This window comes from Morone saxatilis, unplaced genomic scaffold (assembly GCF_004916995.1).
Source record: "Morone saxatilis isolate NCDOM2014 unplaced genomic scaffold, NCSU_SB_2.0 Contig23, whole genome shotgun sequence".
Taxonomy (NCBI): Eukaryota; Metazoa; Chordata; class Actinopteri; family Moronidae; genus Morone; species Morone saxatilis.
In genome coordinates this window covers 167,141-182,960 of record NW_023339796.1, presented here as the reverse complement: position 1 = coordinate 182,960, position 15,820 = coordinate 167,141, and the positions used below count along the sequence as shown (strand labels likewise).

The 15,820-nt window shown below is 39.5% G+C and overlaps 1 protein-coding gene across 1 annotated transcript; it reads left to right on the top strand.

Annotated features, from left to right (window-relative positions):
- Positions 1 to 1,075: 1,075 nt before the first annotated feature.
- On the top strand, positions 1,076 to 12,458 carry lamc2 (laminin, gamma 2). Its single transcript, XM_035670982.1, has 21 exons — positions 1,076 to 1,314; positions 4,607 to 4,783; positions 4,868 to 4,985; positions 5,387 to 5,508; positions 5,618 to 5,749; positions 5,928 to 6,117; positions 6,474 to 6,586; positions 7,400 to 7,792; positions 7,894 to 8,127; positions 8,240 to 8,376; positions 8,557 to 8,710; positions 8,800 to 9,005; positions 9,092 to 9,171; positions 9,283 to 9,420; positions 9,509 to 9,653; positions 9,758 to 9,907; positions 10,065 to 10,179; positions 10,263 to 10,459; positions 10,540 to 10,698; positions 10,887 to 10,986; positions 11,323 to 12,458. Exons 1-21 carry the CDS (start codon positions 1,239 to 1,241, stop codon positions 11,574 to 11,576), a joined length of 3,390 nt encoding a protein of 1,129 aa, XP_035526875.1. The 5' UTR covers positions 1,076 to 1,238; the 3' UTR covers positions 11,577 to 12,458.
- The last annotated feature ends 3,362 nt before the right edge of the window (positions 12,459 to 15,820 follow it).

Here is a 15,820-nt window from a genome sequence, read left to right as displayed (position 1 = left end):
GTGTGGATGATACATAATGTGCTGTCTGAGGTTCAGGGTGTCGTCACGGTGTCATAACTTCAGCCCTCCAGGACACAGTTTATGCCATGAGAAGACAATCCCAGCAGCAAACCAGAATCGCCCTGCAGGCCGGCGAGTTACCGAACGACAGCAATCAACACTCCCTCAGTTCCACAGTTCAAGGAGCTCTGGTATGATTGTCCTGTGTCTGGCAATATGTCGAGAATAAGCAAAACAGCAAGTAAAACAGATCATACAAAGTGAAAACCAGTAAAAAGAAAATGTATGTAATGTAAATGCCAGTAAAGAAAAAACACAGTGAAAACACAGTGAAAATACAGTAAAATACAGTAAAAGTGTTCACATAATGAGAGAAGAATGAAAACAAAACCCTCATAAAGAATAAATGGATAATAAAAACAATAAACACAATAAGACACAGAAGTAACAAGTAGATACTATTATTACTATATTATAGAAACTACTGTACTGTTCCATATTTATATATTATAGTGTTATATAGAGTATATATAACCCAGCTGAGCTGATGAAGACCCTGTGGGGTGGTCAAAAGCTTCAGAAGAAGCCAGCAGGAGGTCCTTGAGTTGTTTGTTCTTCCCTTTCTGTCCAGATGTTCACGTATCCACCTCCTGTCTGCTGGTTAGCTTAGCTTAGCATAAAGACTGGAAGCTCTGAATATTTGATTTCTTTAATACTTCAAAGCCTTTATGAACTGTCTGTATGCTGTTATTGTAAATGTGTGTTGGTTAATATAACTTTTACTGTTTCAGTTGGACTCTCAGTTGTTTGAACAATGTATTTCACCTTCAGACTTTAAAACACCAAAGTAAGATGAATCAATACAGATAATGCTGATTTTATTGTTTTATTGGTGCCATTCAGCTGCTTCAGTCTGAACATCCATCGTCTCAATCAGATTCTCAATTAGAATATTTTCCATTTCTGGAACAGAGCGTGTATTCACTCCATCACATTTGTTCATTTCTGACTTGTGAAACGTCTTTGTGTCATGAGAATGTAAAAAACTGTTGCCAGCGAAGGTCCAGAACAACGCCCCAGCACACACACAGTCAGTCATATCCTCTGACTGTGTGTGTGCGTGAATCACATGTGAGTATATGCAGCGTGTTCAGACCTGCAGCGGGAGGGAGAGCCGTTAAAAGGCGACGGTTTCAGGAGCTGCGGGAGTTTTTTGATCTGATTTGAGAGGATTCATCATGAGGATCAGTTGGATTTCACTCTGCGGGGTTCTGACTGCACTTTGTGCCGTCCAGGAAACCTACACACACTACGGTGAGTCCCTGAACGCCACATTACTGAAGGAGGACAGCATCTTTAAACTGCTGCCACACTTTATTCTTCACCTGAGAACTTTCTCTCTGCTTTTATTTATAAATCTCACTATTATTTTAGAGTTGAGACTGTTTTAATTAAAGTTCTTCAGTTGTTTAAGTTTAAAAATATTTATGATGAAGCAGCTTTTACTCGTAAGTTTAAGTGACACCAACATAGTTTTGTAAGAAACATTCCTGATGAAGAACTTTTGACTGGGTGTTTAGCTTTAACAGAACTAAATTAAGTCACATAAAATGACTAAAACTACTTTATAAACGATGGTTCTTACAAATTTGAGTTAGTTTTACTTTTAACTTCAGTTTCAACAATAATTGGAGTTAAATCAGCTGATTCTACAGTATAAGTCAGATCTGTTATAAAACTATATTTTGGGAGAATTAAAGGCTGTTTTTAGTCTCTATTGGAAGTTTAAAATGAATCTACTTATTAAAGGAATCTACAGTGTTTAAAGCACTATGTTACCCAAACTCGTCGCTTCCATCGAGGTCATGTCTTTGGTATTTTTCTTGTCTTTTAAAAATGTTTAGTTTCCTAAAATATTCTGTGAATAGCTGCGTGTTTGACCCTTTACATTATGTAACAAACAAGTGTCGACATGTAATTTTCCAGCACGTCTTTCTTCTCATGTATTGCTTAGCCAGTCTTGGTCTCCGTAGAGACCATCAAATTTGGTGATGGGCGCCGGATGCTGCAGCACCGCCTGAAATCTGGAATCATGAAAACAATTAGTGCATAAAAAGCTTTAAAGTTAAAGACTTTCTCCTTTTTTTTAACTGGTTTTAATGGTTAATAGCTGTTAAATGCTACAAATGATCATTGGTCATTCAAATTAATGCAAAACCATATATGTCATACTATTAGCATTTAGCATTTAGCACAATGCCCCTGCCTGAATACCCAACAGACAAAATTACAAATGAGCAGAAAGCTATAATAATAATATATTACTGTAACTTTCACAATGCACAGATTTAATCTGTATTTAATCTATTTAAGCATCATTATTAGAGGTTATGGATAAAGAGTTTACGAACAGTCAGTAGATATCATCTGTAACGTACATACACACATATTAGTTCTCTTCAGTATATCTAAATACCCCATATTATTATGTGGCAGTTTATTTCTAACCAGAAAGTCAAAACTTACAACTTTAATATGAATGTAACTGTAACTGAATTCATTGCACAAAATAGTATAATATAACTTATTAATGAATGTTACTGTAAATAGTTTTGGTATATATATTGTTTTACAGTACACTGTAAAGCCTAACAGCATATGTAAATAAGAAAAGTTAATTTAATCACTCAATGAATTAAATCCAACTCAAAAATGAATTGTCGAAGTAATAATTCTTTTGAATGCAGTATTTTAAATATTGCTGATATAATTCCAGTTTGTTTTAGTGACTAATTTTCTTTAAATTGAATTTTTCATTCTTGTTTTAATTTCAGTTAATAAGTCATAATATGTGCAAGTTCTTAATGAGCCTCCAAAATGTAAAGATTTGATGTTTGACACATAAAAAAGCAACTACAGCAGATACAATGAGATCAGCTGATTATTGATTAATTGTAAGTTGACAGGTAAGAAAACTGAGTTAATTCAACTGAAGTGGAAACATTTGTATAAAGAAGCATTTAAATTACTTTAATCAGGTAAATAATGTGAACACATTTTAAATTAGTTTGGAGAAATGCTGCATATTAACTGAATAGAATTGATACAATTACCTTAATTTACCCAAGTTACCTTAACTTCACTTGCTTTGTTATTTCTATTAAAATCAAATATCTTTTTCATTCTTAAATAGTTAATGAACTTAAATGGTTGAAGGCGATCAGCTTCCTCTGGCAGCCTGAGTTGAGCTAACTCATCGTTATTTCTCTATGTTGTATTGTTTTATTATTATTACTGTATATGTTAAGTCATCACTCCTCTCAGACAGACTCGTGTCAGGAACCGTCCTATAAAAGTCGTAATAGCTGAGCTCAGAGCTGCCGGCGGCGCTCAGGTAAACATTAACTCCGATCACAGAGTGAGTCACTGAGGAGATGTGAGGAGTGATCTGAGGTGAACCTCGTCAGGACAGCAGAACAAACAGACACACCTTAAACTCACCTCAGTGTTTACACAAGTCTGTGTGGAGAAATAACTCAGAACCTTCACACCAAAGTCCATTTAAAATCCTGTGGATTTAACTGCAACACAAACACATCACAACGTCCCTTTAAAGGTACAATACATCACTTCTGCCCCTAGGGGATCCAAAACAGACCCACTGATCAAAACTGGTAAAAACACTGAATAAAGCAATTCCACCTTAAAAATCACTACTTCTACCTCTCTGCAAGTTTTATTTCATAATTTAGACTTTTATCTCTTAATTCTACCTTTTATCGCATAGTTATTCAATTATATTCAGACAAAAGTGCACAAAGTTTTCTTGCAGGGGCATTTTTGACCTTACTTATACATTTATTTGAAATAATTTCACACTGGAACTGATTTGGTTAATCAACATTTATGTCTTTAATATTTTGTTATTTCAGTGTTTAAAATGTAACTGTTTCAGCTCAACAAAATTAACACAACAGTTTGCATTGACTTTCCTTTACTTTGATATGCTATGTGCTAGGCTAATGTATGTTGAAAAGACAACAAAGTTGCAGGTTTCAGAAGACTCAGACTGTCTTTACAGTGCGGAGGTCAATTACCGACCTGTCACTACATAACTTTTTCCATTAAACACTATTTTGGGGTCTGAAATTTTCCCTCTTTGCCAACAGCAATAACAAGTATAGGCTTGTTGAAACGTAATCAGACTTTAGGATGACGCTTTTATGTCTCACTGCTGGATGTTGGTGTCTGTCAGAGTGATGATCTCTCCTCAGACGGGGCGGTGGTTGGTTTTGGGTGGGACTCGGTGGACTTTGAGGATTTGTCTGCAGGGCTTCAGGCTGGGAGTGGCAGCTCTCTCTGGGATTTCTGAACAAACCACAGAACATACAAGGAGCTTCACACTCTGTAAACAGTTCTAATGCAGGTTAAAGCTCAGTGAAAAGAACTGATTTTATCTCCACAGTCGGTCGTTAGATTCCCATTAAATTTAATAGAGGAGATGATTTCTAAAGATATGAACATTTCCTTAAAACACAATCATTGAAAACAATTTTAAAAACTAATATAAATAAATGTGGCTTTTACTTTCTGTCTCCTCCTGCAGCGACGTTGCGATGCAGCTGCAATGGGAGATCTCGTTACTGCCTTCGGGACGCCTGGGGCTTGCACTGCGTCGACTGTCAGGGAAACACTGAGGGCCGCCACTGCGAGCGCTGCAAGGACGGCTTCTACCTGGAGGGGGCGGGATTGAGCTGCATGCCCTGCCGCTGCAACCTCACTGGTGAGAAACAACCACAACTTATTACTTTCTCTCAAACGTTCTGAGAAACAACTGCTAACGTTGGACTTGTTTCTGTCTGTCCAGGTTCTGTCAGTGCCACATGTGACGGCAGGGGGCGCTGCAGCTGTAAAGAAGGTGTCTCAGGAGAGAAATGTGACCGCTGCCCAGACGGACCGATCGGACCAAACGGCTGCTCGCAAAGGTGAAGAAACACAGATTCCTTAAAATACTCAATTTAATCAACTAATCTCACATTTACATCTTTAATGTTGAATCCTGAAAGGAACCAGTTCAAGAGACAATTCAGTGGAAAAGGAGTCCTCGCGGTCCCAATAGTTGCAATGCAGTATTTTTTTACAATTCATTTGACCTCCGCCCAGTATCTAAAGCACCAAATCATAACAGATTTTATCCCAGGACACTTTTCAAATAGAGCATGTCCAGACTGTACACAATAATTTTTGAGCTTGACAGCCAGCCAGCTGTATTCAGTGAGTTGCAATCTGCAACTTCACCACTAGATAGCATCAAATCCTACACACTGGTCCTTTAATCTGTGTTTTTTGCCAGTTTTAACTTCCTGTTGCTTGTTGTGTTTTCCAGACGTCAGCCCAGAGAGGATTCTGGGAGTTTGACTCTGCCGTGTTTCTGTTACGGCCACAGCAGCCAGTGTTCTGCACAGTCCGGTTACTCCATCCACAGCATCACCTCCACCTTCACCGATGGTAACCTTTCACCTCTTCACAATAAAAGACAACCGCAGTAGTTCAATTGTGGAGTTCAATTTCAAAATAAAAGCCCCAGAGTTCAGCAGTTGTGTCTTTGTGTTTTCAGGTCCAGATGGTTGGAAGACGGCGACGGCGCAGGGCGTCACCCCCGATGACGTCCACTTCCGCTGGTCACCAAAACACCAGGACCTGGAGGTGATCTCCAAAAACAGCCTGCCGGTTTACCTGTACGCCCCAGGTGAGAACAAACCCCACCTCGTTCATCCTGCTTCTATATCTGCTCCTCATCTTCTTTTTATTTCTGTCTCTAAATCTCCTTTCTTTTCCTTTTCTTACCTATACTTTCCTGACCTTTCCTGTCCTCCTTTCGCCTCCTTTCCTCCTACCTGACCAGATGTTTCTCTCCTCTCCTCCAGCTCCCTACCTGGGGAATCAGTTGCTGAGTTACGGTCAAAACTTTTCCTTCTCACTACGTCTGGATCGCGGCGTCCGCCACCCGTCCACCAATGACGTGATCCTGGAAGGTGCTGGTTTGCGAGTCGCTGCCTCGCTGGGCGACCTGCGATCCATCGTCCCCTGTGGACAAAAAATCAACTACAGCTTCAGGTCAGAAACCTGCAGAAAGATAATTCATTAAAGTTTACACAAATTCATTCAAGGTCTGCCAAAGTCTGCCACTATTAACATTTTACAATAGTTTAATAGTGCCACCAATGTCGGATTGGTTTCAGACTAAATGTATAAATAAATGTTTGGCACTGATGATCTTGAGCACATCTGGTGCTACTATGAGATGTCCCGGGTTCAAATCCCAGTGAGTCCCCAAATATGTTATGGCTTCTGTAAACAAAATGGGCACCAATATCAGTAATCAGGAGGCAGAAACATCCAGAGTTTATTAAAGTATTTGTATTTTTCATTCGTTTTAAATTTTATTTTGTTTTAAATTTTTGAATGAACAGACTGGATGAGAAGCCTGACAGCAGGTGGCGGCCTCAGCTCTCCTCATTCCAGTTCCAGACACTCCTACAGAACCTCACCGCCATCAAGATCCGGGCAACATTCGGCGAAAATGGTGAGCTTCCTTTTATACTTCTGTTCAGTTCTTACAGTATTTGTTCCATCCAGCTTTCCTTCAGAGAACTCGACTACTCTCTAGATTTAGGGTGCTTCTTTTTTTACACATTATGAAGCAAAAATGTTCAAATCACAGGAGCAGTGAAAGTATTATATGAAATGCGATGGCATGCATAGGTATCAAACATGTCATGCTAGCATGTTTGCAAAGGGGGCAAAATAACACTCCAAAAATAGGCAAAACTTTGGTGATCGGAAAACTGGAATGGCCATTTTTAAAGGGATCCACTGACCTCCGGGTTCGGGTCAGGCTTGAAGCTCTACCTGTGAGCAATTCCAACAATGTATGGACCTCACTATGCAAAAATATTCAAGTACGCTCTGCATACAAAAAAAAACTGCATGGGGTTATCATAAAGTAGGTAACAGGGATAACCATAAAACCGGTTTTCATTCAGATATCTTGAAGTCATGCCAGTTTTAAATCGCCAAACTTTTGCCCGACTGCAGTGTTACTTAACCACATTCTCAAGTTAGCATGATATGGTTGGTAGCAATGGATCTTCACTCTAGTTTTAAAACTGAGCTTAATTTTGCACGTGGATGCATTAGTCAATGAAGAAATGAAAAAGTTACAATCACACCTACAAAGGTGAGCGGGAAAAAGTCTTCGCCGCCAGTGTCTCTCAGCAATCACATGCAGTTCCTCCATAAAATTACCCAAAAATGGGTGTTACATCGTACACAGATCAGAGCTTTTCTACTGAGTATGTGGAGTTGCTCTTGATTGATTGAACTGTTGTCTCTTCAGGACGTGGATACCTTGACAATGTAAAGCTGGTGTCAGCACAGCGTGGAGACGGTGTGCCGGCCCGCTGGGTTCAGACCTGCAGCTGCCCACCAGGATATGAGGGCGAGTTCTGCGAGCGATGCTCAGCTGGTTTCAGACGCAAGATCCCCGCAGACGGAGCCTTCAGCCGCTGCGAGCCCTGCAGCTGCAGAGGAGGCAGCTGCGACCCACAGACCGGAGACTGTTACTCTGCTGACGAGACGCCCGGAGACCTGAGCTGCTCGGAGGGGTTTTACCGTGACCCCTGGCAGTCTCAAACCTGTGTAAAGTGTCCCTGTCCAGATGGAGTGTCCTGCTCGCTGGCTGATGGCTCACTGGTGCCTCGTTGTGAACGCTGTCCAACCGGAACCACAGGTAGGCCTCAGGACAATCATATATATTTGACCCTTTCTAAACAGTCTTAATAGAATGCTATGCTAATGACATGAAAATACTGTATCTGTTTCCGACCTCAGGCCCTCGCTGTGACGTCTGTCAGGAAGGTTTCTACGGTGAACCTGCAAGGGGTGACGGTTTGCAGCAACCCTGCACACCCTGCAGATGCAACGGACACATTGACGTCACTGTCGCGGGAAGTTGCGATCGCAGCAGTGGCGAATGTTTAAAGTGTTTGAACAACACAAAGGGGAGGAACTGTGAGACCTGTGTGCGCGGTTTCTACCACAGTCGAGTCACTGATGCCTGCAAACGTAAGAACGATACTTCAGTCGGGACTTTAAAAACTGTGTCCTGAACTCTCAGCCCGATGTTGAGCTAGCTGGAGGTTATTAACAGTTATTTCCTCTCTTGTTTTTGGACCAGCATGTGACTGTGATGTTTGGGGCTCTGAGTCCCAACAGTGCGATGATTTGGGTCGCTGTCGGTGCAAACCGGGTTTCGAGGGTCTGAAGTGCCAACGGTCCAACTGTCCTGCATGTTTCAGCCCCATCAAGGCGAAGGTATGTCTGTGGAAAGTCTGCTTCAATCACCAACACAATTAATTTAATGTGAATGTAATGTTAATTTCTTTGATTTAAAGGATAGTTTGACTTGTAGACAGGATGTCATCATGAGCCGTACTCACCATGTGATCAGACAGGAAACAGATGTAAATTAGTTTCTTGAACTCTGTGTTACAGATGGAGGCTTACGCTGGCAAGTTAAAGGAGCTGGAGAGTCTTTTTTCCAACATAGATGGAGATTTAAAACCAGCCAACACTGAGATTGTGGCTGCTCTGAGGGACATTGCGGAGCAGGTGGACGACTTGCAAGATGACACCAAGCTGCTCACAGGTAACACTTCATTCACACATCAGTCACTGAGTTTGAGTTTCGAATGACTACTCTGATTCTAATGACATCACACCTTCTGCGTCCAATAGGATTGGAGAAGACCCTGCAGGGTCGTCTGTCGTCCATCAGCAGGAATCAGCTGGCAGAAGAGCAGGACATCCAAAACATTGCCGACAAGGCGGGTGACATCAAACAACGACAGCAGATGTACAAGACGAAGGTGGAGGAGGTTCAGACTCTGATAGAGGAGATGAAACGCAACCTGGACAAGGCCAAAATCGACCTCAGATCAGCTGTAAGGACGATGTCATGCACTCGCTGTAGTTGACACTTCTCAAACATTTCTCTAAAACCTGCTTTGTCACTTCCTGTCCTTTCTAGGAGATTCCTCTTGGAGATGCTCCACTGGGTTCAAACTTCCTCTCCTCTTTGGTGCAGACAGCTACCAGTCTGGCTGATAAGTAAGCATTCAGTTGATGGTGTTATTGATAAACTAACAAGAGGTTCCTTACATCGTTATAGTTGATAGTTTGTGTCTTCGTAATCCTCACTATTTCCTGTCTGTCCTATAGACATCAGATGAAGGCCAACGTTGTGGAGCGAACTGCCACCGACGCTCTGAGTGACTCTGAGAAGAGTCTGGCTCTGGTCCGAAATCTCATGAACAAAGAGAACAAAGTCAAAGAGCTGATTGGAGAACTGAAAACCATGTGAGTCACTTCCCTGCATCCATAGATCAATAATCCTGGAGAAAATCTGTGTCGATACTCTGAACTAATGATGTCCGTGTGTGTTTAGGTATGATCAGACTTCAGCCCAGGTGAAGGGTTTGGAGAACCAGGCGACCCGGCTGAGCAGCGAGGCCAGAGACGAGAGCAAAATGGCGGACGGCATGCTGAAAGACATCGCCAACATGGAGCGAGGCATCCCATCATCCCTAAAGGTAACAGCTACTGTTAGAGGCCAAAGTGTGGAGACTTAAAGAAACCCTGAGTAAGTTCTTGTTCTATTAAGTCTCTGACCCTCATGTTTTCCCATCATGCTTAGGAGGGGGCGAATGCCATGGTCTCCAGGTTGGGCGGTCTGCAGCAGGTAGTGGACGGGGACATTGCAGGCTTCGAGGCGTTGCAGGATGGTGTACAGCAAAACATAGCCACCACCGAGGACCTTCTGGCCAAGGGCAAGGCTGCCCAGCAGGTACTGAAGGATTATGGGAATCCAGTCCGGCTTTTAAAATTCACTTGTAACAGAAGGGCTACAAACATGAACCAGTGCAGGTTTACGTTAACGTAGACATCTAAAAAGTGTGAGTGTTGTTGTCGAGTTGCGTCATTGATGTGGTTCCTCTCTGCAGGAGTTTGACAAGCTGGTGGACAGAGTCGACGTTGCCAAGGCCGATACCGAAGCAGCTCTCCAACGAATCACAAGCAACACAGATGAGCTGGACGACGCCCTGAAGACCCTGAGAGGTAGACGCAGCGACCAACTCTTTGTATCTTCTAAAACAAGTAAGAGCAAAGGACTGAACGTGACTCCTTGTTTTCCTCCGCAGGGTTTGATCAGCAGATCGACGACAGCAGAGCTCTGGCTGACGCCGCCATCAAGCGTCTTCCCGGTATCAATGCCACCATCCAGCAGGCTGTCCGCAACAACGATGACACGCTGACCTACCTCGAAGACGTGTCTGGTGATTACAACAGCGCTCTGGGAACCATCAACGTGCTGGAGAACCTGGTCAACAGTCTGGAGGTAACAACCAAACTGTCCATTCATATAAACTGCTGAAATTCCAGCGTCGGACTCTGTTGACGGGTGTCTTTACTCTGCAGGGAACGTTTGGATCTTTGCCGCCTCACGCCGGTCTGGTGGATGAAGCCACCAAACTGAACGAGGACGCGCAGGATCTGAAGACCAGGGCGGACAACACAGCTAGAGACCTGGACTCTGAGTTGGTGACTGCCGTGAGCCTGGAGGCTGAGGCTGAGCAGGTGAACTGTCCACACAATACGTCCTGTACTTAAAGTGGAACTACTCTGCTAATTTCCAGCTCTATATTCTTAATCTGAGACTCCACTCGAGTAGATTTACTCTTCAAAACTAATGAAGTACTGAAGTAAGTTGCTCTTTGTATGGTATTAGTACTTTTACTGTAGTAAAGGATCTGTTTCCTCTGCAGGCGGCTGTTGGAGCGGCTGGAGCTTTGGACAAAGCCAGACAGACCAGAGACGCAGTGGGAAAAACTCTGCGAGACATCAGTAGTCTGCTGGCCGGCATGAGTGAGCACAACTTTTATGTTTTACTGGCAGAAACATTAAATCAATAATATTGATTTAATCAATAATATTGATTTAATGGTTGTTTTCTGAGGACTGGTTTACCCTTCCTTAGCCCCAATCCTTTTTGCTCTGTGCTCCAATAGCAGTTATATAGGCCTCAATCAGCACAAGTCTCTTTTCTTTAATAAATATTTGTTTATAATACTGTCAGGATTTTTCCTTTTGCTCCGTCTGTAAGATCACAGCTTGTTCTGTGGCCAGAAGTCAGACTCACAGGACATGTCACAGAGATACATGGACAGGGTTTTATCTTATTTCTTATCTTCTCCTCCACAGACCAGACTGTTGGCGTGGATGAAGATCTCCTGAAGCGGCTGGAGGACTCTCTGGCCGGCGCTCAGAGAGACGTGGAAGGCCGTCTGAGGCCTCGGCTCCAGGACATGGAGGAGCAGGAGTCCGCCCAGCGACGCCAGCTGACCGGCATCAACCTAGACATCGACAACATCCTGGCAGACATTGCTAACCTGGAGGACATCCTGAATGCCGTCCCCAATGGCTGCTTCAACAGCCCGCCCATCGAGGAAGCCTGAGGACTGAGACACGTCACAGTGTTCTGGTTTCACAGAGTCCTAATCCACAATAAGATACCTGCTGCCATTTGAACAATAATCTGGTTTTATAAAAGAAAAATTTGCTTTAACAAAAACGTACCAATTAGTGAGCATCATAATATATGTAACTTTATTTACAGCTTCTTTCTAGAACAGTGTTCATAAAGTGCGAATTAACTGACTTAAATAAACATTTTAATTTAATATCAAAGGACAAAAGACGAGTGATTTAATGGAAGATTAGCTTTAGTAAATATTAGTTTTCATGCAATGTGCTAATGCTAATCTCTGTTTGAAGATGGTTAAAAGATAAAAGATGCATATATATTTACAGTTAGCTTTATAGTTAGCTAGGATTTTGCTAACATGCTAACTAGCCGCTAACAATTGATTGATGTCTGACGTCAGTTCAAGGTTTAATTACTGCAACCTGAACGCAGCATTACGGCTCATTGTTCCTGGTTTTTACAGACCAGATAACTTTTTATAAACACTGAAACTGCAGAATGTTTGACCTGGAAATGATTTTTCACAGTTAAAACATTAGCATTATTGCACATAACAACCTTATTTTTCCTCTTTAATAAACATTTAATTACCCCTACAGGTTGTTCAGGATAAAAATGAACTGATATCTGTGGACACTGTGTATGAAACTATAGTTTGTGTTTATGTTTCTGATAAAGATGTGATGTATGTGAATGAATGTAAAAGTATTCTATTTATAACTGTACATACAGTACATCAGTGTTTTTTTTATCTTTTTATATTATGTGTTTTCATTTGTTCTGTGGATTCATTCATGTGGCCGACCAGCAGAAATATTTTAAATAAAACCCGCTGCACTTTTTTTCTGATTAACAACATGTTTTAGTCTCATTATTGATCACTTTGATTATATCTGTATTTAACATTTTTATATGAAGCTCTCACTGAGTATATGGAAGACAATTCATGCCCAAAAACAAAAAGCTGAAAAGTTAGGAATTATATAATTGTTTATAATAATGTTTTTATGCTGTTGCATACAACGTCAGACACTTGTACACCGTGTTGGGATGTTGTAATTCTAATATGTCCTCTATTAAACTGGCTGATAACAGCTAACAGTTGAACCTCGGGCAACTTCCTTCTTACCTGTACTGAGATATGCTACGTGCTAAACTAATCTATGTTGAAAAGACATCCACATTTTGAAGATAGTTAAAAGATAAAAGAGACATATGTGTGTCTTTTATCTTTTAAATCGCCAAAATGTGTTTGTGTTTTCAACAGATTAGCCTAGCATAGCATATCTAAGTACAGGAGCACCTGTTGACCCCTCGTTAAATAATATTCATAAATAAATAAATAAAATGTGTGAAATTCAGTTGCAGTTTACTTTCTTTCTAACTATCAATGATATTAATGTCCATCCATGCCAATCACACACACACAGTAAAAATGACACATTATTTTTTAAGAGTGCATCACAGTTTACAATCAAAAGAAGTCAGAGCAACGAAAGGCAGATCGATACAGGAAACAAGGTTCATTATCGGCGACATGGTACAACGGAAAGTGACTGAACCTTAAACACACACTCACTCACACACACACACACAGTCACTCACACACGAAAGAAAAGATAAATAAATACAAATAATTGCAAACAAATATAGATTTGACATTAATGAGGCGTTCAGAACAAACTGTACATTTACAGAGTGAATAGAAAATGGACGTGTGGGCGACGATCCCCACTGTGTATTATATATATGTGTATATACACACACACACATATTTATTTACTTTTTTGTTGTTGTTTCTATTTTTTGTAAACACATTCACAACAGATCATAATTCTACGCAGTGATAAACATTCATGCCAGAACCAAACTGTCTAAGCATGCAGTCTAAGAGGAGCTAACAGGAGCACATGGAGAAGAAAAAACAACCTTATACACTCAATGTCTTCATCATCATCATCATCACCATCATCGTCATCGTCATCATCATCATCATCACCTTCACCATCACCATCACCATCGTCATCTTCATCATCATCATCATCATCATCATGTCCATTTCAGTGCCTTAAAATCACATTCAGTTATTATAATTACAGGATATTCGTTAATTTAACTCAAACAATTGTTGAAACTGATTCATTTAAAAATTTTACTTTTAAGTTTAAACATTCTTGATTAAGCAGCTTTAGTAATTTTAAGTGTCACTGACTTAATTTTGTAATTTGTATTTGTACAAACAACAAACACGAGTTATTTTAACTTGTTTAAACTTTTACTTCTTACTTGGTTTGTTTTCACTTAAAATTCATTCAAGTAATGAGTTTCAACCATTTTTTGAGTTACATTAACTCATCAGGTTTTACAGTGCACTGCAAGTTACTTTAAACATTTAGTTGCACAAACTAAATTTTAATAAGTTACAGAAACATTTTTACTGAGTATTTTGTTTTCACAGTACAAATAAAAAGACTAACGCTGCTTGATCAAGAATGTTTTAACTTACAAAAAGTTTATTTTACTTGAAATTTTCGACTTAATCAGTATAAACAATTTTTTAAAGTTAAATTAACTTTTCTGGTTTTACAGTGAAAAATTGAGAAAACTCATAATTTTAAAGCAACTGTCGTCAGTAAATTTTAAAGTTTCTAGTCAAACTCCAACTAAAGTTTTAAAATAACCTTTTAAATAGTTTTGCTTTAATATTTTAACATAATACGCTTTATGTGTCACACTGTAAAACCCGATGAGTTAGTTCAACTCAAACTGAGGAAACTGATTGATTCAAACAATTTAAGCATGAAAAAAATATTTGATTTGAGTAAATTTGAGTTAAGTGTTTAATTTCATTCAGTTAATTGAAAGTTATTTCGCCAAACTTATTTAAATGTGTTCACAGAATGTATCTGAATAAAGTCAGAGTAACTTAAATGTGTATTATTATGGATTATTAAATATATTATAAGATTAAAAGAAATGGAATAAAAATGTATTTACTTTTCCGCTTCAGAAAAACTTCTAGAAACAACAAAAATCCGTATTTTTAAAATGTTTATTCTCATTATTGATCACTGAGTAAACGGAAGCCAAATCATGCCTCAAAAACAAATCTGAGTGAGCTGTGAACTGTTTTCATCATTTGGGTGCAGTTGGAAGTGAGAAAAAAAAATTATAAATTTTTCCAAATACTGAATTTATTTTATTTTAAGGGAAAAAAATCAATTATTATTAATTATTATTAGTTTATTTAAAAATGTTTAATGTAATGGAGACAGTTGCCATTAAATTATGAGTTTTCTCAACTTAAAGCCGAACCCTGTTTTACAGTGCATGTTTTACAGTGTGTTTGTAGTTCCTGAAGCATCAGTGCTGTTGCTATGGTTACCTGCAGGTTAATACACCTTTAGCGCCGAGGTTAAACTGTTGACCTGAACTGAACTGATGTGTCACTATGTACAGTTTTGGCTACACAAAACTTCCGTCAAACGCCGCCACCATCGGACCTCACGCACGAACATTTTAACTTTCTTACACTGTAAAAAAAATCATATTTTTTTCAATTCAAATTTCTTAAGTTTAACTAATAATGGTAATTTACTTCTTTCTTTAGAAAGAATGAATTTTTAAATTTTAGAAAAATCACGGTTTCTAAAATCGTTCAGAGAATTTAATAAATTAATATTTATTATAAAATTTGCAAATATTTAATTTTCAAGCACCCAAATAATAAAAATTTGGGTTCACAGCTTCACTATTTGAAGAGAAAGAAAAGTAAATTACAACAACAGATTATTATTATTATTATTATTATTATTATTATTATTATGTCTGCAATTTCCCGGCTTGGGATCAATAAATCTATCTATGTTAAAGGGGTACTCTATACCAACTATACTTAAATGTATATTGTACTAACATAAAGTTGAGGAGCTTCCTAGACATACATCTTTAAAAACAATGGTCAAAATCTATGTAGCAGAGGCCAAAATATCCTGACTTTCAGTCCACACTGTTGGTGAGACTCAGAAAACACTAGATCCTACATTACCCATGATGCAACTGATAAGTATTGCTTGACCCTCCATGCCTGGTAATATTCATGGTACATCCCTTGTTTGTACGGAAGCCGAGAACGGCCATGGATTTTTTTTTCATGCACTTATATCGTGATAACGACTTATTATCTCGTTATCTCGATATAACAAAGATCGTTTT